This window comes from Lynx rufus, unplaced genomic scaffold, assembly GCF_022079265.1.
Source record: "Lynx rufus isolate CCGP_SWC_20201006 ecotype Redwood Valley unplaced genomic scaffold, mLynRuf1.p SCAF_9, whole genome shotgun sequence".
In the NCBI taxonomy this organism is placed as follows: domain Eukaryota; kingdom Metazoa; phylum Chordata; class Mammalia; order Carnivora; family Felidae; genus Lynx; species Lynx rufus.
The window spans coordinates 22393996-22418913 of NW_025814897.1; the positions used below are offsets into that span (position 1 = coordinate 22393996).

General features: G+C 50.9%; 1 protein-coding gene across 1 annotated transcript in view; it reads left to right on the top strand.

The window, feature by feature from the left end:
* Positions 1–263: 263 nt before the first annotated feature.
* The window catches only part of PKNOX2 (PBX/knotted 1 homeobox 2), a 96409-nt gene continuing 71754 nt past the window's right edge, over positions 264–24918 (top strand). Inside the window, exons 1-2 of the mRNA XM_047071560.1 lie at positions 264–362; positions 18507–18615. Coding sequence (XP_046927516.1) covers positions 18529–18615 — 87 coding nt within the window. The 5' untranslated portion in view covers positions 264–362; positions 18507–18528. The remainder of the gene's footprint in view (positions 363–18506; positions 18616–24918) is intronic.

A 24918-nucleotide genomic window follows, 5' to 3' on the forward strand; every position in this document is an offset into this window, starting at 1 on the left:
ATACAACCGATATCAGGAGACCAGAAGGTTGACAACAGGGCACTTGGAACCGTGACAAGGATTTGGGCTCTAAAATGGCTCAGTGGGCCCGAACAGCCACACTGAAGAGAGAGACTGGCTTGGCACATATGGCAGGGAGGTCTGTAGAGCAAATGGAATGCTCTCTCACAACCAGAGTGGGCACCCCCTTGTCCTCTGACACCCCCCCCCCGGGCCTCTAACCCCTTCTGAGAGCTGCTCTACCCTTTTTTACAGGTGCTCTGGCACCAGGAGACAGGAAGAATTTCTGGCCCAGCTGGGAGTGAGAAGAGGGAGTGAGTCTCCTGAGGGCCATCCTCGAGTCTGCCAGGATCACCCGAACAGTAAGAAATGCTTCTCCATCCTTAAGCACATGTTGAAACCCTCCAGGCAGATGATCTTTTCTTCTGAAAGCCTCGAGAAGCAGCCCATCACATTAGCCGGCACTTAGCATATACGACCTAGGAACACACACCTCGTATCATTTTGCTTCACATCTTTCCCCCTTAGCTCCTTGAGGACAGGGCCAGGGTTGTGCCTTATCCCTACGTACCTCTCTTTCTTCTGTGCAGTCTGAGAACAATAAAGTGATGTCGATGCAGATGGACAGGCTGTTGCTTACATCCACAGTGATGATAACATTGTACAACCTTCTGGAGCAAGCGTTATCACCTATGAACCGCCTACGGGCATTTGTTAAAAAGCACAACCTGGACCTCGCACCAGAGAGTCTGATTTCTAAGCCGAGGTTAAGACCGAAGCTGCACCCCAAGTGTTTCTGATGAGCACAGAGGAAACTGCGTTCCAGGTGTTTCTGATGAACTCTGCGAAATGGTTCTTTAGAATGTATAAGGCATTTTGAATGGAGAATCTCATTTAATCTTATCAGATAGGGGTTTTTTTAATCCCCTTAAGTAACTTCATGATCTCAAAGACATAAGTATAGGCAGGGATTTAGGAATCCGGTTATCCAGAACAACCCTTTTTTCTTTCCAGTAAGCCATGAGAAGGGCTGGATCTGTTATGGTGAGATTGGGCCCCAACTCCAAAGGACGCTGCCCAGGACTTTGGAAGTTTCTCTGCTGTTCTAGAGCTGCCATGACCTTACAGTTCATCGGCCTTCATTTTGGGGGGCAGTCATCATTGCCCGATTCCTCACAAAAGCTGGTTTCCTTGGAGAGAGGGAAAGGGAGACAGTTAACCAGAAAGGTGAATGTTCCCAGGGCCAGCTCCCCAAGTTAGCAAGACCAGAGATATTCCAGACGACCACACGGGCAAGAACTGGCTCACAGTGCTTGTCCCAGTTCCTATGCCTTCTAGCCATGTGGGGAGCTCTGTGTATCAAGCAGTGGGGAGCACGCTGAAGCATGCTGTGGCTCCTAGAGGTAAACGCCAGAGAAAAAGACATATCTAGAGGGATCAAGGCTTCACCCTTGAGCAAAGGGATTTGGCAGTGTCCATTTCAGGGACAAGTTGACAATCTTTTCAACAGCCTTCAACGAGCCTGTGTGCACGGCCATGTCAAAGGGAGATCACTGCAGACAGTAGTTGTGGTGAGGGCTTAAAGAAGATGAAGAGAGAGAGAGAGAGAGAGAGAAGAAAGAAAGAAAGAAAGAAAGAGGGAAGAAGGAAGGAAGGAAGGAAGGAAGGAAGGAAGGAAGGAAGGAAGGAAGGAAGGAAGGAAGAAGGAAGGAAGGAAGGAAAGGAAAGGAAAAGGGGACAGGGTTAGAGACTCCTGGTGAACCTGTGTGCACAGGTGTTGTGGCCAAGTCCGGGGGACTTTCTCTGGGACTGGCAATCATGCTGAGGTTCTTGCTGAACTACTTGATAGAGTCCTATTTCTCTCCACTCCAAGGCTGCAGATACTAGAGTCCAAACAGACCACAGCATGCCTGGGAGAATGGAGGTGCCCCAACCCTCCTCACCTCCTTACATGCTAGAATAAAGGGAAGAACGGAAATGGGTTGATGGACTGGTAACGATCACTACCGATTGTGTCTTATAGAATGGAAAGTTTCCATGGATGACATAGAGGCAACCTCAAATATCCTGACCTCCCCTCACTCTCCTTATACACACACACACACACACACACACACACACACACACACACACACTGACCACCAAACTATCTTGCTGAATGTCAGACAAGTCTGTTCCAGGGGCTAAATACAGTTGACACCGTTGCTTGGATTGGTGCAGTCGGCAAGGACAATTTTTGCAGCTAATGCTGGCAGTGTGGCAATCAGAGGAGCCGCCAGCTGTCTCACTTAAATTCTTAGCTCTCTCGTTCTCTTTTTTTAAAATCGTTTTGCTTACATAATCCACCCCCTTTTTATTTTCTAATTCTCTCCTTGCAAAGCTGGCACCAGAGGGGAAGGGCTGGGGCGGAGGGGTAGCAATTACACATCAGTTTGGGGAGCATTTACATTTTGCAATTACAATTTAAAAATAAGCCTCGTTAATGATCTCCACGTGTCACCGACAAACCCTAACTGACATACTCTCCTGGGCTTGCCTGCCTCCCCCTGAAGGCAGAGATACCCAGGGAGACACAGAGGGAGGCCGGGGGCAGCATGTGAGGGGCCACAAGAGCAGTTAGTGTGCCCTTGAGATTGGTGGAGGACAGGTGTGGAGCTGAGCACCTAGAAACCAGGAATACGGCTGAGCTCCAGCCGCTCTCCTCTTCCCTGTGCCCATGCTTCATCCTCAGCCCCTCTCCTTCCAGGCTCTGGAACAGCAGGACTCTATGTCCTCAGGAGGCAATGTCAGTCCTCAGAGCCTCCACTGCTGATATTCTCCCAGGTGGGAATTTTCACTGTGCTGTTGGGCAAATGTAAATCCTGGTCCCCAGGAGCCAGCCAGTGTGCCTGAGTATTCGTGGACTGAGTAGAGGGACTGATCACACACGCGGGGCTCAGGAAGAGAACAGGATTAGTTGTTTCGCGGTTCAGGAAGGACATTTCTCCTCTTATAATTGGTTGACATATATTTAATGAAGCCCTCTGATCCCTTGGGCAGGGACTTTGGGACCAGACGCACCCAGACTCAAATTCTAGCTCTGCTGTTTGTCGGCTGTAAGATTTGGGGCAAGTGAACTGAACTTTTCTGACCATCATTGTTTTTATGCAATTGGGATAATCGTATTTACCTTAGAAGCCTTCTTCGAGGATTAAATGAGATAACGTACTAGAAAGCACCTCACACAGTAGCTGGCGCGTGATAAATACTCCGTAAATGTCAGCTCCTTGCCAAGCCCCTCCTTAGGAGCCCCAACACGCTTCCTCCTGCCTCCATTAATGTTTTGCCTTTCCGGCTACCGTGGACACTAAGGAAGGGTGATCTGGTCTAATTTTGCCAGGTCTCCACCTCCAGATCAAGCCATCTGAACGTTGAGCAGCCCCTGAAGGAGATCCCCCAGCCCCTCACACATCTCCCTGTAGGATTCTCTGCAGAGCCTTGGCCTCAGGCCTCCATTCCAGCCCTTCCACTTCTCATGGGCTGGCTCCCCAATCTGGCTTTCAACAGCCCAAGTTCTCTTTTCTGGACACTACTTCAATGGAGTGACCTTTTATCAGGCCCCACCTACGTCCTTCATCTGTGAAAGGAAGGAGGTGGGCCAGGAGCTGTCTGAGGTACCTTTCAGTCTTGACATCTGTAAGCCTCAGATCCTCCTTCCGCGGCGGCTTCCTCCAGGCCAGTCTTGGGACTGACCACTTACAATCAAAAACTTCCATCTGTTACTTGAAACATATATAAAATAGCTCTTCCCTGTGGCAAAACCAGATATGCATCTTATAAAAACCCGAGACAAGCAAGACTTCCAAAAGCAAGCCCCTTGGCCTGGGGCAGAGAACACAGGAGGGGACTATAGCTTACTGGTTTGGGTGCTTAGGCGAACAGACTTAAATATCATATTTTAAATACTTTTTTTAAACATTTATTTGTTTTTGAGAGACAGAGAAAGACAAAGCATGAGTGGGGAAGGGGCAGAGAGAGAGGGAAACAGACTCTGAAGCAGGCTCCAGGCTCTGAGCTGGCAGCACAGAGCCCGACGTGGGGCTCGAACCCACGAACCGCGAGATCATGAACTGAACCGAAGTCAGCACTTAACTAACTGAGCCACCCAGGCGCCCCTTAAATACTTTTTTAAAAAACTTTCTTTTTTAACCTATGTTACATAATGAACAGCTTTTCAGGTGAAAATAGATTGTCTCCTTATTTTCAACTGCTGAATATAGTATTCTCTTAGATGGATATTTCATTATTTAACTTTAGGTATTGTTAAATTGAAGTAAAGTATGTATGTGAGGAAAAGGCAGGGTAAAAGGCACAAAATAGAATAAAAAGTGACCCTTCTTTCCCCTACCTCTACCCACAAAGTCCGACAATCCAAAGTCAACCACAACGAACAGTCTCTGATTCCAGTTATTTGGTGGCCAATGTTTACTGTTATATAATATACTTACGTCCCTCTTTCTTCATTTCCGTATTTATCTATTAACTCCCTGCTATGAAAGCCAGGGAAGTTAGCACACATTCTCCCCTTCCAATTTGAATTAGTTTGATAATTTTTATTAAACCATGTTTGACATTATCTATTTTTAATATATAGTATTATATAGAATATGGTGTTGGGGCGCCTGGGTGGCTCAGTCGGTTAGGTGCCCGACTTCAGCTCAGGTCATGATCTCACGGTCTGTGAGTTCGAGCCCCACGTTGGGCTCTGTGCTGACAGTTCAGAGCCTGGAGCCTGCTTCCGATTCCGTGTCTTCCTCTCTCTCTGCCCCTCCCCTACTCACACTCTGTCTCTGTCTCTCTCAAAAAAAATGAATAAACATTAAAAATAGATATTAAAAAAATAACAAAAAGAATACAGTGTGTATATATTACATGTTCTACACTATATAGCACATAATACTACATATAATTAACTCTATGTTTTATTTATGTAGTGTAATAGCGGTTTTACAGATTTAGAAGATTTATAGTCTATCACTGTAGTTCCCTCTGCATTTCAACTATAGGTTGATTGTAAGATGGAAATATTATCCAACCACAGAACTGAATGGTGTGATTTGACCAGGGAAAAGGAAATGGAACCCTCTACATTACAACTTGGCTGCTGCAGTAGAATCTTCCAAGCCCCCAGGGGTAACCGCCCACCCTTCATTCCCATCCAGCTCTCTCCCCTCCCACTGGGTCACATCAGGTTGCCACCATCCTATGTATATGCTGCCCTCTTCCTCTGATTCCTCTGTCTTACTGGAATACCCCGCTAATTATTTCTGATATTGATGGGTGGGAAATAAACTCTGAGTTCCTTCATGTCCGAAACAGGCTTTATGTTGTCTTCAAACTTGATGCATAATTCGATTGAGCTCAGAATCCCATATCAAAACCTTCTTCTCTTAGGTCTTGAAGACATTGTTCTACCGTCTTCCTATCTCCATCTTGCAATGAGAACTTATGGAAACATTCAATTTTCTCTTCTTTTGCAAGTTCGAGAATGTCACCACTGTGTGTTTGATTTTGTTTGCCTTTCTTTTTTTCATTACCCCTACTCAGGCCTTGGGACCACTTTCAACCTGAAATAGTCACCTGTCTTGCTTCAGCTCAGGGATATGTTCATTTCATTATTCCTTTGTTTGTCCTGCTCACTTGTCTGTTTCCTCCTGGAACTTCCACTGCCCAGCACAGAGCCTGGTGCATAGTAGGCGCTCAGTAAATGATTATCGAATTTGTTCCTTGGGACCTGGGTTCTAGTTAGGTCCCTATATTCAACTCACTGCATGGACTTGGACAAGTTTTCTCATTTGAGCAGAGAAGTCAGACCTCATGACTGGTCAAGATGCTTCCACTCTGCCAGTCCTCTGACAGTCCGCCCTGGAGCCCGGAGTCCCTGCTGCTCCTGGGATTGGGGAAAAAACTGAGGAGTGAGAAGGGAGGGGAAGGCAGAGGTTGGGCAGGAGGGCAGCCACAGCGGCCAGCCTCCCACTACCGACATTTCCCCGAGCCTTTCATCTGCTCAGCATCCCCTGCCTGTCCCCCTTGGGGACCTCTCTCCTTGACTTTCCTGATCATTCTCAAATGGGCCTCTTTTCCTCTTCATCTCCCTGCTCCCTACACCTTCTCAGCTCCCCTCCACACACAGGTCCCATTAGCGAAATAATCTCTGACCATGGCAAGTGTCTCATTAAGTGAGATCTTTTTTTTTTTCACTTTTATGAATTCCCGCACAAAGAGACTTCCCTCCGCAATGCTGCACAGCAGATGCTTTGACCTGAGACAGCCAGGCCCTAAAAAGAGAAGAAAGATTAGAGCGGCCTGCCGATAGCTCAGATATGCCCCAGACTTAGGCTACCTTGTACCCTGGGGGAGGCATCTTGGGTGAGAATTCTCACTTGCCCCTCTTCCCCACCCCAGATACTGCTCTGGGAGCAGACACCTCACACGCAGCTCCCCTGACTGCCTAGACCGACCTGCTCTGGACAGAACCTCTGGATCTAACCTCTAGATCTGGGAGCCAAGATGCTTTGCTCCTTTTTCCTGAGAGGGCCAGAAAATGGAAGATCCAGATTAACAAGAGCTCAGATCCCAGAAGATCATCCTCTGTTCTAAGTCAGAGAATCCTAATTGGTCCCCAAGGGCCAGAGTCTACTGGGCAAAATTGTCTTCTCTTCTTCCATCCCCTGGTCCTTGCCCTGCTATGACGAGTGGGGTCCCCTCTTACTGGAGAGAGAAGAGGGGGAAAGTAGAGGCACGAATTTGAACTTCAAGTCCACAAAGATTCTGTACTGAAGTCAGGACTCTTTCTTTCCACTGGGGGACCACCATGATAGAATGTGAGTTGGCATTGCAAAAGGCAGAATTAAGGTTGGAGGTGAATTATACTTTTCAGACAAGTTAATATGAAACACTTCTTGGTGCCTGAGTGCAGTGGAAAGGGCCAGCATATGAGTAAAGGTTTCCCTATTAGAAGCCAGAGAACTACAGACCCCTTTCCAAGGCTGGAGTTTAAAGGGGCTCGGCAGGGGACAGGCAGGAGCCAGTGGAAGTGGAACACAGCTCTGGTCCTCTGCACTTCTGTTTAGCTGCTGCCTGCTTGGGAGGCTGTAGGGAATAACCCCGCTGCTGGCCTGCAAAGATGTCCTCATTGGCCACCCATTTAGATGGCTGCCTGGAGTCCCTCTGGGCTGAGAGAGGAGGGTGCGCAGGAAGGAGCTTCTGCAGGGTGATAAAGCTAGAACTTGGGGAGACAGGACAAGAGATGGGATGCCCCCTAAGGATGAGCTGCCCCAACTTGCAAAAACCAATACTGCTCCACTGGGCAGGCTTTCCAAAGATACAGCCAGGTGCCTCTTCACCTGTGAGTCATGGGTACACGTCCCCCCCCCCCCCCGCCCCAGAGCAGGGGCTTCTTTGCAGCTGTGGGTGGTCCCTGGAAAACCATGGGTGGGGTGGGGAAAGAACTCCAAGGGGAGACATGGAGAGCAGGTGGACAGTCACTGGCGCGCTCCCTTCCAGCCCACCCGGCCCCACCTGGGCTGCCCCACCTGGGCCGAGCAGAGCCCAAGAGTCCAGCTGACAGGAAAGAGACGCTGACGGAATCACAGTCAATGTGAGTCAGAGCCCCGGCCCTGGTGCCACAGAGTGTGGGGTCAGCCTACAGGCAGGCCCTGCTTTCGCTCTGCACGAGTCCGGAGAGCCGTGCCCCCAGACAGCTAAAGCACATGACCCAGTTGCCACTTACGCATCACCTTTTAGATGCAGTCTTCAACCTTGTACTTCTGTCGTTTCCTATTCATTCTTTAATTTTGTTCTTTCCCTTCATAATTGAACCCACAGTCCAGTGAGTCCACGACGGAGACTCAAGACTCGCCTCTTTCAGCACGCTTAATGTTCTCCATGTTTGTCTCAGTGGTATGATGTTTACGAGACCCCTACTTCTTATAGCTGGTATCAGCACTTCCAGTTTTCCACCTTCCACTCGTTTTTATGAAATAATGAGAGCAAAATGCAATAAAATATTTAAATAGATGTGCGCACACGCTGCCGTCCAAAGACGACAGGGCTGGCAGAAGCGAACTGCTGTCTAAGTGGAAGCACCTTCCAAAGGCGTGAAGTGCGTGTGCATTAATGGAGGCACAGATGCCCAGATCTGGCATTCGGAGGACATTTAGGGGGACTGCTAGAATATAATTCGTGGAAATGCAGGGCATGTGAAGGTGAAAGGGCAGCCTGTAGTGGATGGCCCAACTCAAAGTCAGTAGCTTGTTTCCACACTCATCCTTGCCTTTTCTGTACTTCCCCAATTCCCCGGGGGCCTCTCTCCTCCTCTGGGTTTCCCGCCTCCACCCTGGGACTTCTAGGTTAAATGTTCAGAATCTGAAAGCAGACCGGGTGTCACATTGGGAAACTTCCTCAGCCGCACTAAGCCTCAGTTTCCACGTCCATGAATGAGGACAGCCATCATGCCTATGCCATAAGGTGGCTGGGAAAAAATAAACAAGGTTATGTGCATCAGAAGCTTAGCATAATGCCTGGGGCGTGGGGAAAGCTCAATGCACAGCAGCTGTTATTAATTGCATTTACCATCTCACCCCTATCAAAATTTGCTCCAGGGAAACACACTCATTCTCACTGAGGTGTAAGTGACTGCTGGAACTTGAAGAGCTATCTTTTCCAGATTTGTTTTACATTTTAACAGGAAGCCAAAGAAATTAAATTGTAACTGTGTATATATTCAAGCTCCATGAAGAGATAGAGCTTGTGAAATCTCTATCTCATAAGATTTATCCCCCCTAGAGAGGAAAGGCAAGGAAGAGCCATGATCTGGTCCACCAGGGAGCACAGGGTTCAATGGGCAAGATAGGCCATGTGGATGGGAAGCAGATTTTCCATAATATAGAAACACACGTAGTGATCATCCATGCTCTACTTCTCCTTCATGGAAGAGTAGAGTTTTGAGCAAAATTTTGATGAAGGAAAGGACATGAGTGTGTGATACAGAGACCTTGATGGCAGCTGAGAAGCACAGCAAAAAGCATGGAGGAAAACTCTCATTAGTGATAGAGAGCATGTCTGTTCGCTGGGGCTTGAGTCCGGTTGGCAAAGCCCAGGAATGCACTCTCTGCCCAGCATCACTTTTTTGCACATGGCAGCCACTATCCTCCCTTCCCTGGGGCTCCCTTTCCTGACAGATGAGGAACACAGAGCCAGTGGACCTGTCCTTGTTGCCAACAGCAGTGACGCCAAGTTGAGGGAGGCCCCTGGGCATCCTTTCCCCCTTCCCTGAGTGGACCTCGTTGCTCTGGACTCTACCTGGTCTCCCTCCCTTCCATGAGCTGGGGAAGGAAGTATCAGGGATGAGTGGCTTTTCTATGATAAGCTGAGCCAGAGAGCCACTTGCTCCAACAACCCTGACTCTTGACCATTTCTTTCTGGAGGCCATTAAAAAAAAAAAAAAAAAATGGAACCAGGTATCATCCAGCCAGAGGACATGGTATGGTTCTGAGGACCAAAAGGAGCCTGGCTGACCCCCTTAGGATCCTCTGGTTCCAGGAGAATCTGAGAGCATCACAAGGGACAGATGGGATGGGAGTCAGGGTCCCTTATCTCTATGGATGCCACCCTCCTCACAGTCCTGTTGCCCCACCCCCCTCCCAGCCCATTCTTGCTTTCCTTCCTCTTTCCAGCTCCCCAGGAGTGCTATCCTCCCTGTGTGCCTGCCTCAGAGAAGAGAAAGATTTATGAGAGGGAGGTAACTGCCTCACTCCTCCAAGAATCAGAAGCTCTCCTCCCATCTGGGATCCCCAGCATCTGAGCTGCTCCTCTGTCTCTGTTGAGTTGTGAGCCTCAGGGGCCCAGCCTGTGTTGTTTTCTCAGCTCTGTTCCCGAGCAGCGGCTGCCGTCAGCTCTTGACAAATAATAATAAACCTGGGGATCAGGTTTGTCGAGGGGGATTTCGGTCCCTGGGTTCATTTTTAGATTTGTGTGTGTGTGTGTGTGTGTGTGTGTGTGTGTGTGTGCAGACAAGAGAGCATGTGATGGTGTCTTGGGGGAGCAGCCCAGGGCTCCCAGGTGCCCTGGCCATCCACCTTCACTATACCTGTGGAAGAGCTGGAGGGCTCTCCTCTGCCCCTGACCATCAGGGCTGCCTGCCTGTGTAAAAGAAAAGAGAAATAATTGAATGAAAGGCCTGTGACTCTCTCCTTTCCCTGTCCCTCCCCACCTCACCCACTCAGGCTATTTGGATGGAGTGGCTCGAAATGTAAAACAGAGGGCAGAATCCCAGCTCTAGGTTTGAGAGTTGCCTGAGTGATGGGTGGGAACTTCGCCACAGGCCCAGGGAGAGAGACTCATTGACAGAACCTTCACATGGACTCTACCCCATGTGGCAACAGCATGACCCACCCCCCCCCCCTCCATTCTTGAGGTGTAGCACCAAGGGAGATGTTTCCTGGAAGGGGAAAAACGTTCCAAGTCAGGCATCGCTGCTGGCAAAAGCTGGCCCCAGCCATGGGTGAGTGTGAAATTTAGGACCCCAACATGGTGCCCCTGTGGGGTAGAACAGCACCCACTTTCAGCAGTTTGGAGGTGGCCTTTGGAGGTCATTGCTGCCATCCCTGCCTCCAGGCAGGCGAAAGCACAAACCACTTACCTGTGAGGCACATGCAAGGGCAGTGCTTACCCTTATAACCTGCATGCTTCTCCCCCCCGCCTTCTGTTTTTTTGTTTTATTTTGTTTAAAGGAACCAAAGGGGGAAAAATTGCCAAGTTGTGAAGTGCTTTAAGAGGAGATGAGAATCTTCATCAAAATGCTAAAAGCTGGAGGGGGAGAGTAATGTGAAAACTCTTGCCTGCTATTTATGGGATTGATTCTCAGATCAAGAAGAAGCAAGCAGTCGGATGAAAGGAATTATTGTTAAAGCTCCTCGGTAGGAAGATCTAATGGACAATTGCCGCTATCAGGGGGAATTAAATTGCTGTTTCAGTTTGTAAAATATATCAGCAGCTTTTTGAAGCCGGGAAAGGTGTGACAGCCCAGGCAGGGAGGAGAGGGGGTTCTGTCACTTTCTGGCCCTGGCGTGGGGAAGCAGGAGGCAGGCAGGAAAGAGGGCTGGAGCAGAGCATGAGCATGAGCTGCTATCCTAACTCTGACCCTGGTCCATGTGTTTGAAGACAAATTGAAAAACAGCTAAACTGGGGGAGTCGAGGGACAAAGCAGCAGCCCTGATGTGCCCAGAGTCTGGGCCCTGATGTGCTCAGAACCTCATGTGTCAGAGAGGCATGGCAGGAAGCAATAGGTCAAGATGGGGGCTCGTGTCTGGGAAAGCTGGTCAGGGGGTGATGTGGGTCTTTGATTGCCAGCAGCCCCACTCACACCCAGGGCGGAGTCGAATCCTCTGCCTTCCATGACCACTGAGCGTCCCATCACTAAACTGAGTGCACAGAGGGATCCAGTGTGGATTAAAACAAAAACAAAAACAGAAACAAAACAAAACCTCTCCTCCTAGAATGGGGTCTCTAGGCTTGGGTCAGTGAGTGCACAAATGACCTGCTGACCCAGCCACACACACGGAAGACATACTGCTATTCAGGATAAAGACCAAACCACAAAATGGCTTCAGGAGCGGGGAGTGGAGAGGAGTGGAGGCCCTTGGAAGGAGGACCACAGCCGTCTGGAAGAGACTATACTCCTGGTATAGGGGAGCAGAAGGGTCCCTGCCTTCTCTGATTTCACAGAAGGCTCTTACCCCTTCCAAAGACCATTTGCCCCATGTGGCAGTTAAGGGCTGAAGGAGGAGAGAAAAGTGGGGAGAGAGAGACATTTTCACATCTCCCAGGGAGTCAGAAGCCAGCAGTCCTAGTTAAAGCTCACTCTGGCTTCTGCTCTGTCTCCACTCTGTTCCCTGGAGACCAGCATCATAATAATAGGGCATGACCTGGTACCACCACCCAAGTGGGCTTCCCAGAAAGGTAGCAAATGATAATTCAAAGAGCTCTGGTGGCTGAGGGGTCTGAGTTGCCTGCTGTCTTGCTGAAGTCACTAGAGAATTCTTTCCTATCGAGGGTCCCAGGAACCAAGCAGGAAGCAGAGGGGCACCAGGGAAGTGGCCTTGCTGGCTAGGGCATTCTGCAATGACTTGGGCTCCATGCCAGGTGCAGTATCCCTGGGGACCTGGGTCATGGTGGAGCGGTGGCTCATTCTGGAGCTTCAGTCAGCCATCCTTCAGGACAGTAGTGAGCAGGGGTCTGATCCCGAGTGCAAAGCCTGCTTGATTCCCCTCCTGCCTGTCTGGCCTTCAGTAACAGAGACACAACTACTTTCCAGTATCCCACACCCCACTCTGGACCTGCTCTGCTCTTAGCACACTGGAGGACTTCCATTTGCCCCCAGCACCCACGGTCAGAAAGACGGGGGCAAAACAACGTCCACCAGGCCACGGCATTCCTGTCGCCTGAATCCTCCGGCCCCTGTGCTACCTACCACCCAGTTCCTACAGCACCTGGTCCAGCATTTGGTGGGCTCCTGGGGGGCTGGCCCCTTCCCCTTCATTCCTCAAAGGCCCTTCACTTCTCCCTCGCTTGCAAACAGTGACCTTCTCAACCAGACCTTCTCAGATTTTACAGCTTCACAGCCCACAGGTACATCCTCCCTCCCACCTCTGTCTTCTCCACCATTCCTGCACTGGTCCTGCCCTGTCACTGCCCACCGCTGACTCCATAAACCGGGCACAGTGACCATCGTGCTTCAGATTTCTAGCCCTTCCAGGGTTTTGCAAAGAAATCTGGGGTGTGTGTGTGTGTGTCTGTGTGTGTGCGCGCGCCCCTGCATTTCTTTAGATAAATCCACAGAGTCACATGAAATCAGTGACAGGTTGACACCGTTATTTCAAGATTCATCGCTCTGAGTTGCCAGCACAGGAGACCTAGCCAACTCCTTCCCACCAACAACACTTTTTTTCCAAGCATAATTTATAGCAGTGGGGTGAATTTGTTTCCAAAAGATGAATATCACACTATCAGCAACAGCTGCCTCTCATTTTTATTTGTTTTTAAATTTGACTCAAAGTCCAATTCTCTATACACATCCGAAGCTGTAAATCCTAAGGCGACTGATTACATGATTTAGTAAACAGGTTATATTATATAATGCAATTAAAGTGGGGCTCCGAGGTGCCACCTACAGGCGGCTCCTGGGAAGGGAGCTGGGCCAGAGACTATCATTTTGGAGGCGGCTCTAGGCTGAAGGAAAATAAACGGGATTGCGCCAGGGTTGAGGCGGCTGCTCCTGAGGGAGAAGTTGCAGCCAGCCAGGTTACTAATGCAGCCTTTTGGTCCCTCCTGCTGAGTTCACTCTGTTATTTCAGCCTCCTGCAAATCTGTCTAGACGTCAGAACCCAGGCCTAGGCAGCCGCTCAGAGGGGCCGGCTTGGGGTGGCGGAGGAGAAGGGGGGGATTGGGAACCACCTGGGGGCTTCTGGGCAGGGGGTGCTGAGGAGAGCTCCTGGCTCTCTGGCCTCAGGGTTCTCCTCCCTCCCTCTCAAATGGGAAGTGAGGTAGAGAAGGCTCCAGCTTGGCTAGCCTTTGGAATGAAACTACAACCCAACTATTTCCATCCCCTCAACAAAGCTTGTGTTGAGGGCTAATGATGGGCAAAGATTTTCAGACTATTCTGGTGAAACCCCCCAGTTTGCAGTCCGAGAGGGGAAAGAGGCTTGTACTAGCCACAGATAAGTGGCAGAGCTAGATAAGGAATCCAGACCTGTTGACCCTAAGCACAGGCAGGGTCATGGGCAAATTCATGGGAATTTGCAAAAGAAGAAATTGAGGCCCAGGCAGGGGGCAGGACTTCCACAGCCTCTTCGTGTAGCAAGGCAAGGAAAATAATGAAAATACTGCTGGTGTGTGTCAGAGGACAGAGGAGAAGAGCTTCCAGGAGCCCCTCAGCAGTGTGTCTTAGGAAGGAAGGGAGGGAAGAAGGGAAGGAAGGGAGGGAGGGAGGGGGAGAGAGGGAGGGAAAACCCAGGGTCCATGCTCCCTCCCATCACCCCTCTGCCCTAAACTACAACACTCTTCAGATGAATCAGATTCTGGGGCCTCAAGGATTCTAGCTTCTCCAAAGAACTTTTGTAAGACTGGGCCGCGAATAACTGGGGAGAGGAGCGGGGACTTTCTTCCCTGGACACTAAGAGAGAAACTGGACCAGACGGGGGTGGGGGCAGAGATGGATGAAATAAACAGGACTATCAGAGTCCAGAGGGTAGAAATACACCCACACCATGTCCTGTGCCAAGCATCCACCCAGTCTGCCGTCTGGGGCAATGAGGTGCGACAGTGAGGAGCCGGAGGGAAGCTGGTCCTGTCCCCCCTCCTACCGGATACACTGTAGTCTCAGCTAGGGTCAGAGGGCAAGCACAAATGCTGTTGGGCCAGCTGGCCAGAGAGTTCCCAATTAGACTTTGTTTCTCATCCTTAAGGCCCTGAGCCCCCAACCCCGGCACCCTAGCCCAATTACTGCCGGGCAGCATTAACCCCTTGGTGCCCCAGGCCGTTAATGGAATGTTAATTGGTCTAATGGGTTTCATGTCAACAAGTCCTAATGAGCTCCTTCCTAACGAGCTTGCTATTTTTTTTCTAAGCCTGTTTGTCAACACACTGGAGTTTGGGCTACAGACCCAGGGCCTCACCTTGCAGGGCAGGGGGGAAGCAAGAGTTGAGGAGACAGAGGGAGTGGATGCTCTAGGGCTGCCATTCCTACTTCCTAAAGGGGTATCTTTGTGTGCCCCCTCAGCCACCCACAACCCATGCAACATGGCCTTCCTCAGCTCCTGAGCTCTGTAAAATGGCAGTGTTAGCTCCTTTTGATAATATCAGTGACACAAATTATTTCTTCTTGGATATCATTGTGGGGTTGAATGTTGCATCAGGGTTCTCCCCCCCCCCCCCCCCCCGCCATTGCCTGTCACATAATAAAGGTTTTCAGCACTAAGAACAATCTTTTGACATGAGCCTCTCTTCGATGGCATATTTCTCTGTGGTAAATCAGTGCTCGGTGTCCTCCATTTTGCAATCTTGGCTGTGCTCCCTCGAGTGCCCTGGTGTCTGGTAACAGAGTGCTGAGGCCTCTGGACAGGGCGGAGCAGCCTCTCCGGCCCACTGACAAATGCTAGAACCCTTTCCAAATCCCCAAAGAAAGTTCAAAAAGGGCCGGGCACCCAGCTATTGCTCAATGAGCAGCCCGCACCCAGCTGTGGAGTCTCACTGGGTCCAGTTTCAGAACAAGAGAAGTCGGATTCCCATGTTCCTTTCCAGGGTGGTTCCAAATGGCCCCTCAGCCCCCCAAAACAGCGGGGTTTCCCAAGGACCAATGCGGGGAGGGGGGGAGTGCATATGCGTGTGGAGTGGTGTGAAGAAAAGAGCAAGCTTCCCGAGATGGGCGTGGGGTCTCCCCCAGTGTCTTGTTACCAGAGGCTTCTGTGCCTGAGTGAGCACAGAACCAACGAAACTTAAGCCCCTGATGAAAAGGCCTCCTGTTCTCTGGCAGGAGAAGCCCCCAGAGGGCAATGGGTTAGTGGCCTAGTGGCCTGTGGTGACCCCAGAGAGGGGGAGGGGAGGGGCAAAGGCCATCTGGGGCCTCAGAAAATTGTTCTTGTGTCCTCTGGTGAGGCAGGTCTGGCCCCTGCTCACAGCCTGACAGACTCCAGACTGAAAAATCTCCCCTCAGCCTTGGCAGCCGTGGTTGTTTCTGGGTGCAGACCGCTTTTCACCATCTCTCCTTGCAAATATTTCTAGGGACAGCAACACTAAAGTGCCCCCACCTCCCATTCATTGGACAGTGAACAAAAGAATGCAGATTAAAGACTCTATTTAGCCCCAACCCTCCTCATTGAGCGTCCTCTGCTTTGCCTTTAACTCACTTTCTCATCCGTGGAATTAGGTTACCCCAAGACCCAAACCTGAGGTTAAAGGGAACTAGTTGCCCCTAAGAGGGGAGAAAACCGCCTAGAGGGAGCTCCCACCCCAGACTCTGCCCCCAGGCTCCCTCTTCTGGGGGCTGCTGGCACTACAGCCCCACAGTGGTTTGCTTTTCCGGGGGCCAAGGATTGGCACTCTTTGGAAGAGGTCCTCAAGGCAGGTCCTGAGGCCCCAACCAAAGTTTCCTCATCTTCCAGAGTTCCAGGAAAGGCTGAGCCTAACACACCCCTGAAATATCCCTATTTCCTTTTGTCCCTCTAGGTCCAAAAGAGAGATTCCACACCCATTTCAATATCTCAAAAGTCTTAATTCTGGACGTTTCTTCTGACATCACAAGGAGTCTCTATCCTCTTTTTTCCTCGGGAACCCTTTTCACTCTGCTCTTGCCTTCCTTGGATGTTTATTGCCACCCAAAGACCCAGCCATGAAAACAGGCATCGGTTCTCCCAGTCCTGAAGTGATGGGCTCCTGAGGGCTCATTTCTGAGATTCTGTGAAAATAAAGAATGATCTGGGTGCCGTGTGTGTGTGTGTGTGTGTGTGTGTGTGTGTGAGAGAGAGAGAGAGAGAGAGAGAGAAAGAGAGAGAGAGAGAGAGATGGGGAGACCCTGAGTGTTTTTATTGCACAGATATCCCAGTGGCCCATCATCTGAAGTAAGGCCAGGGTAGGTGAGGTGTGGGTAGCAGTGGGCCACGTGGAATCCCCTGCAGTCACAGAAAAAGTCCTCTCTTCCTACACTGTCTCCTCTGGAACCTCCATTTCATTTTCCTCTTGCCCGCTGGACCATCACCTCCCCGACTGATAACACTCCTCGGAGAGATCTTGCCTCCTGTCATTTATTCAACCACACCTCCTGGCTCAGTCCTTTGCATGTAGTTGACACTTGATAAATAGTCCTTGAATGAGCACCTAAATTTCCAGTGCATTGCGCACTTAAGGTCAAAGCATGCCTGGTGCTTCAGAGACTCAGTTCAGGCCAGGCTTTCTATTTTCTCCTCTTCCTGAAAAATAACCAAAACAACACCCACACATTTTCTCTCTCTCTCTCTCTCTCTCTCTCACACACACACACACACACACGTCCTGGAGACCAGCCCCCTTCCCTTAGGCAACTCCAAAACACCCTCAAGTTCCCACAGAATTCAGGTATGTGAAGATTTCAGAAGACCTCTAGGATAGGTGTGGGAGGGCATCCGTGGGAAGAGGGTGGGGCCCCTGAGGGCCCTGAAGGAGAGGAGAGGAAGGGTCTGAGTCTGTGTCACAAATGTTTCTAGCTCATTAGCACCCTCCAGCCCGGGAGAAGGACAGGTCCCTTGCCCCACAGAGGTTCTTAGGAGTTTCCAGGCCCCACGGTGGACAGGCCTGCATCAGGCAAGTAGCCGCTGCTTTCCAGCGCTAAATATTTCAGGGCATCTACTGTAGCTAAACAGCTTTCCGGGCATTCTGTTTCCTTGGGTGGTATTTCCAGGCTGTCTCCACTTACAGCACTACATTCTAGTTCAAGAAGTAACCTTGAGGTCCAGCAGGGGCAGCTCACTTACTGGTGATGGGAAGGGGGTAGTACAGTGGAGGACACAGGGAACAGGAAACCTGGAGATTTTGGTCCAATCCCTGCTTCACTGCACACACACACACACACACACACACACACCCCGCCCCCCCCCCCCATTATTCCTCTTTGCCTCTGTCTCCTCCTCTACAAGGAGGGCGTGGACTTGGCTCTGACTGCTCTTCTGGCCCCCGATGCCTGGGACGCTATACTGAACCAAGGCTAAGGAGTCTTACTTAATAGAATGTTGCAGAGACATCCATATGTCCATAGTCACAAGCACACACCTAGAAAATTTCGGCAAGTGACGGGGCGCTCACCCGGGATCTCAGATGTTCCCCTGCCTCTTTCCCTTCCCTGCAGAGCTCCAACGGGTCACCCCCTGCTGCTGGCTCCACCCTCCAGTCAGAGGAGCCGACCTGCGCCCCACCTCTCTCTTCGGCCGCTAGGGGGCGTGGCGAGCACACCTGGGAGGGGTTAGTCCGTGCTCGCAGACCCTGGGGCGGGGAGGTGGGGTGGAAGTGGAAGGGCGTGAGGCCTCCTGCCCCTGGGAGCGCAGGTGGCTGCTCCAGAAGCCTGGGGAAGGGACAGCGCCCGTGCCCTGTGGGATACCCGAATGGCCGCCAGTGCCCTGTGCTGCCACCGGCCAAGCCCAACCCCTTCCCCCACCTCCGCCAGGACCCAGCTGATGCTGAACAAAGCATGGTTGCGGTTGCACAGGTTGTTTCACGTGCGATTTGAATATCGTTTCTTTCAAGTCAAAATAGCACAGCAAGCCCCTCCCCACCCAGGCCTCTCCCCCTAGTTCTCATTTGTTCCCCTAAAGGGCCTCCAGCCTTTGCTGTATATCCCGTCAGTCCAGGTGGCCCAGCCTGAGGAAATGTCGAGCCGGCCGGTCCCCAGGGCTCCCTGCGCTCAGCGTATTAACGGTGCGGCCCCCTTTCTCCTGCCACAGATCCTCGATGTGAATCAATCCCATGATGCAACATGCCTCCCCAGCCCCCGCTCTGACGATGATGGCCACGCAGAATGTCCCTCCCCCACCCTACCAGGACAGCCCGCAGGTGAGTGTCGACTGACCAGATGACGGGGAAGGGGGTGCGGTGGCCTTCCCCCGGGCGGGAAAGAGCTAGGCCTCCCTCAGCTGTATCCTGGCCACTCTGGGTTCTTTCCCCCGCCCCACTCTGGAGAGCCGGCAAACACACACCCCTGGAGGTCATGTCATTGCATCTGACAAAACCAGGTTCAGATCCGACTTGAGTAGCTCTGTCACCAGCATCTGGGACCCTTGTCTGGGGCACCCAGTCATGGTCTTGCCCCCACCCCCCACCCTGCTCCCCACTCAGAGCAGATATCAGACAAATGCACGTAACCCCTCCCTCAGATCCAGATGCCGGTGAATCGCTTCTGCGTTTGAGTATCTGGGGAAACTTCTTAGAGGTTCCTTTGCACCAGATCCCCCCTTAACTGGTCACTGGAGACCTTATCACTGGAGCCCTTCTCTGCCTGCCCATTCCAGGAATCGCCCTTCTGTTCAAGATTCTGTCTGCTTCTTTCTAGAAAAAGGCCAGGACTGTATCTCTACACTCTCCAGCCATTTCCTCCTGGTTCCCAGTTTCCACCCCCCAGCTCAGACACAGCAGCCCCCAAGTTCTTCTGAGACTCCATCCTGGTTGCATCTCTTGAGAAGGCGGCATCTTTGTGCTGTCTTCCTGTTGTCTCCTCTCCTCCTTCTAGAGGACTGGCCCAGCTTTTGTGAGTTGGGCTCCCCCAGTCCTTTAGACTGACACTTCAGATCCGTGCTTCCCCTGTGCGCACCTTTCTCCACACATGGTTTTCTGGAGACTCTGAGTTAGTTACGTGCTGGGCTGTCACAGACGCCTCCATTCTCTGACCCTTACCTTCACTTTCTCCTATTTTCTCTACCTTGGTCCCTCAAGTCAGTATTAGTTCATTTGGTGTTTATTGAGTATCTGTAATATGAAATGTGGCCAGCTAGAACATTCATTCATCATTCAACAAACAGGCAGTGAGAGCCTACTGTGTGCCAGGCAGTCCTTCTCATGCTTGACCCAGCAGCTGGTCTTTGCTCTGTCTGATGTCCTTTGCTCCTTAGCATTTCACACACGGCCGTTTTGAGGGCCCACGTGGAAGATCTGTGCAGTGTGAAAAGGATATTAAGGTGCAGATGCAGGGGGGCAGGCCTTTGCTCACATTAGGTCCTATGACCCTGACACCCCCAGCCTAGTGTGAGCATATAATGGCTGCTCAATCCATCCCTGTTGCCCCCTCTTGCCCCAGGAAATCACCACATTACAGAATATCCAGCGTGTGGACCGCCACTGACTCCTCTCCCCCTTGAAAATCCAAAAGCACTCGTCGTTCCCAGACCTTTGAGCACACGTCCTTTTGTCCCCATCCCTGTTCTAACATGTCAACGCCGTGCTCCTTCCTGGGCTCTCCCCAGCCTAGCCTCATATGCAGCAAACCCTCTGCCCATGTCATTAGCTTTCCACGAATGACCGTAGGCTCGGACTTGGCATTTACATGGTCCTCTATTTGAAAACTTCCAGGTGTGTGACACTATGTCCAGCCTTCCCCTCCATAGTCAGAATGAAGTACAGGAGGCCTGGGCTGTAGGGACCCAGGCACCTAGGGGTCATAATGGGGGACGAGCCTCATTCTCCCTCAGTGGACACAGACCGCATCCTCTCGTCTGCTCAGGCAGTGTTGGGGATCCCTGGGGCACTGATAAAGGGGCGGGAACTTTGGCTCTGTTTCTTTTGTCGTTGGATACTGCTCTCCTAGCTCCACAGTAGAAATGGGGAGTGGACACGGGCCACTTCCTGTATTTAGCCAGTGGTGGGTGCAGAGGACTGCGTACACAAGGCTCAGGGACAGACGACGCAGGGCCAAGAGCTCAGAGAGCATTGAACTGGCATAGCTTGTGGCTGCTGCCTCCCTCCCGCCCACCCCACGCCTGCAGGGGCAGCTGGGAGAAGTTTGGGTTTGGTGCGGATTAGCCAGAGAGCAGCAGCAGGACCCATGTTGTCTAAGCATGCTGATCCAGGTGTAGTTAAGAACAGGAGCCTGATTTAACTCTCAGCACACAGTCGAGAACTAATACATCCCAGCTGCTGGGGGAGGTGATAGATGTGGGGCTGCAGCTCCTAGGCACTCGGCCCCCCGGAAGCCACCATTGAGCAGCCTTTTGAGGGAGGAACAGAGGCTTCAGCTCCCCGTCTAGAGCCTCAGAGTAGAAGCCCTGTGTGCGGACTGTCCCAAGGCTCTCCTCTCTGAGGAGCCACCAGAACTTCGCCATTGAATATATAGTTATAGCAAAGGAATACATTGCTCTGAGGAAGCCACACATCTATTTGTAATCCCAAGCAAGGTCCAGGAAAGAAGTGTCTGACCGGAAGTGTCAGTGTCCATGGTAAAGTGACCAAGCCGAAGTCTGGGGTCCTTATGGCCTTAGCTAGTCCACTGGGGAGTGGGAGTAGTCAGGGCAGAGATGGAATGGATGGGATGGAGGAGGTGAATGAGACCCCCAGGACAAAGACCTCTGACTCACAGGGAAAGGCACTTCTCTCCAGAGAGAGCTAGACTTTCATGTCAGTTGGCTTTGGGAGGTGGGGCGGGGGGGGGTCCCTTCTCCACACTCTCTGGGGGCTTCTGGAAGTGACTCCCACATAGGAATGTCTTCAGTGTGAGTCTTCTGCTGGGGAACTTGCTCTGATCCTCCTACTGTCTTCCCTTTGTGCTGTCAAGAGGCTGAGCCCAGCTCCTCAGGGGACGCCCCGCTCCACTGCCCTCCTAAAGCTCATTATCCTAGAGAACCAACTGTTCTTTGACACTCAATGTCCTCAGGAAAGACAGGCCTAATAGGAACATGGGTCAGGCACACAGGGGAGTCACTTCCAAAATTGGGCTCTCTGGAAAGGGACTCTCCACTTCCTCCTATTCCTTTAGGTCTCATCCCATTACTTCTGGACCTGGTATGACTTGTTTCCTCAAGGCCTGGACAGATGAGCACATCTCTCTATCACCTCCTTGGAAACCCAGTTTCTTCTACAGGCAAAAATGGACAGTCTCTGATACGAAGTCCCCAAAATGAAAAAGGAAGCGAGAAGCAGAGCCCTTCCTCTGAGACCCACGCAATCGTTTTAATAATGTTCCCGTTGTGCTAAGGGCTAGCAATACTGAGCATAATCTATTCAAATGCACAGGAGAATCTCACTTTGGAAAATTAGGAATCTGCATTAAAAAATTCCCAAGCCCCGGACCTTCTTTATAATAAATTAGAATTTTTTTTTCAAGGCAAGTTCTTAACTTGGCAATTTCATTTTTGAAGTTTGGGGAATAAAGTTATTAAAAATGAGGGAGGTTTTTTTTTCTTCCCATTTCAGGAGAGAACCATTAATGGTTATGGCCCCATGCTATCTGGGCACAAGCCAAGTGGTATGATGGCCAAGCAGCTTCTGGCCCCGTAGTTCCGTCTCAGTCCATCCTGGGGAAACTGTGATTACTTGTAAGGATGTCACTCTGTGTTTATTGTGCACTAAATGCAGACCATAAGTTTGAAAGATGCAAAACCAACAACCCACTGAAACCCTTCCTGTGGCCTGCTTCCTCCTTCTGGTGGCTTCTGCTTAACTTCTGTTAGAGCCGCAGCGCCCTCTATTGTCTAGCTACAGTACTTCGATTCCAGCATCATGTCACTGAGTCCTTGATCCTCACTTTATGCCCTGAGAGGTAGGGGCAAGTCACTGGGGACTGTGGATTTCTACAATGATTGTTTAATGAAAACATTGTCTCCAGGGAGACGTGGCTATGAGCTAGGTGTGTGGTCCCCCTGTTCGGTACATGCTGTTAATTCCTACATCACTCTTTTTCCCTCTTCTGCATCTCTGCAACAGCCAGCCTGGCCATCTTTCACCTGGACTTTCCCAACCCCCTCCTCCCGCTGCCCCAACCCACTGCCACCCCACACCCCAATCTGAATGGAACTCTAAAAGTTGTGTTCTCTACTCTTCTCCCCTCCCAGCAAGTCTCCCCCACCCCCTCCAACCCCCGAATCTTCAAGGTAACACAATCACCTTCTCATTCCTTCTGGGCATATACCCTTCATTCACGTATTCTGTCTTCACCTCTGAACATCATTCAAGTTCTTCTACTTCCTGTAACACTCCACACGCAATGTCCACACCAAGCAAAATTCTCCCTTCTGCAGTTCCATTGGCAAATTCAGGAAACCATTTGGATTTAACCGTGAAAGGAGTAGATTCCCCTCCCTCACCTTACCCACACACACCAACCCCTGCTATCAGCAACCTCCCCCCACTCTTCCTCAAACACAGACACATACCTACCGTTCCACAAATATCTTTGCCCTTGGCTTATAGGCAAGACAAATATTTTATCTGGTCTATTTGTGTATGTATTCAATGTTTAGTATTCCTCTGTCTGCATGTCCCCGGCGTGTCGGGCTACGTGAGCATTTGACCAGAAAGCAGACATCCTGGCAGGTCCCAGTCTGTCCCACTAGGCACAGCCCCCTGTGGATGTGGGCACTCAGTTAGCACTTTAGGAACAAACTGGTACGTAGGTAGCATGACTTGATGATGGGTGATATTAAAAATGTTTTGGCCATTCACCCGGGATTAGTGACCAGAGGGAGGCAAGGCAGGCCAAGTCAGAACTCTTCGATCAGGACCAGTATGGGAAGCTCATTTCAGTAGGAAGTCAAGCATGTGCTTGGGACCCTTTGGCATAAGCTGCGTTCCTCCATCCCCTTCCATCCTCCTGCCGTCCCCGGAGTGAGGAGACTGGTGCTCAGGCCCCAGAAGACTGTGCGTGGAGATCTGGGGTCAGAAAGATGCTGTCTCACCTTTCCTTCAAGAGGAAGGCTAAGGCCAGGCCAGGCAAGACCCGCCTCTCTTGCCCCCCCCATCCCCCCAGGTACCTTCTTTCCCTCCCTCTCAGAGCACCGTTCCTACTGTTCCTACTCCGGGCAGAGCTAGGGGAGCTGACATCCTGGGGAAGCTGGATGGGCTTTGATCAGTCATTAGGATCCCCATGCTGGTTTCATTAGCTGGAGGCAGAGGGGGTGGCTGGGGCCCCTGGCTGTGAATGGCCCCCATCCAGGCCATGCAGCTGTGACGGGCAGCGCGAGTTCAGATGTTTTCACACTTTCCATTCCTCTCATCTCTTTAAGGGCTGGAGCCCCCTGCCTTGCAGGGCCCTCTGCTCAGCTGCCTGTGAAACACATTCACTTTGCAGCAATAGAGTTAATTCAGCAGCTTTGAAAGTCCCCCTAAGCCTTTTCTGTGGTTGTGATTGACGGCTCCCTCTGCCCCTGGGGGCAACACCCCAGGGACCATATGGGTGACCTGCCTTCCCTTGCTTTGACTCATCAAAATGGACTCTTCTCTTTCTTTTTTATTTTTTACTGGGTCTTTCTTCTCTTTGTGCACAGTGACCTCTCTCCCTGGCCTGCTTGGGCCACCCATGTTTTTAAACCGGACATGTCCCCAAACTCCAACTCACTCAAGACCTTCATTCCTCATTGTGGAAAAGGCAAAGCAGCCTACAGGTCTGACCAGGCGGGCCTTTGTGTCCCCGACTTAGGAGATGGTAAGCATGCAATAGGACTTCTAAGCTTGTGAAGAAATGCTCCACTGGTCTTGTGTAGGTTTTTTATTTGATGAACTTATACCTCAATTCTGACATTTACCAAAAGCACAGAGATTTGATTGTCTATCCTCTCACCTCCAAGCAGGAGATGAGTGCCCCAGACAGCTACAAAAATAGTTAATGGCCCAAGTACACAAAGCTTAAAATAAATCAGGGAACAGGTGATCAAAGTCCGCAGCGGACCTGAGGAGCACTTGAACTTACTTTGCCTCCCTTTCCTGTGTGATTTTCTAGGAGCTGGGGTGTCTACATTGCCTAGAGAGAGGGGGATGGGTGAGCAAGGCCCCAGGGGTGCTTACTGTCCCTGGAGTTTGTGGTCTGGAGAAGTGGGATGACTCCACGTGGCAGAAATTCAGGAATCCTAGGCCTTGGCCCAGCTGCACTGCTGGTGAATTACACACATTTAGGCCAGTCATTTCAGTAAGATTTCTTTCATCCACACATCCATTCAATAAATACTGAAAGCTTCCTGTGATCTTGCAGAACTTGTGCTCAATACTGGAGATACGAAATGAATAGTTCCTGCCCTAATGGAGCTTATAGTCCATTTTGGCCCTTGGTTTCGGCATCGGTAAAATGGGGATAACTGTGCCCTCCCTGCCTCACAGGATTGTTGAAAGTGTGGACATGAAAAGCAGACTGCTCTTTCCCGGCCTCTTTTCCTCCATGAC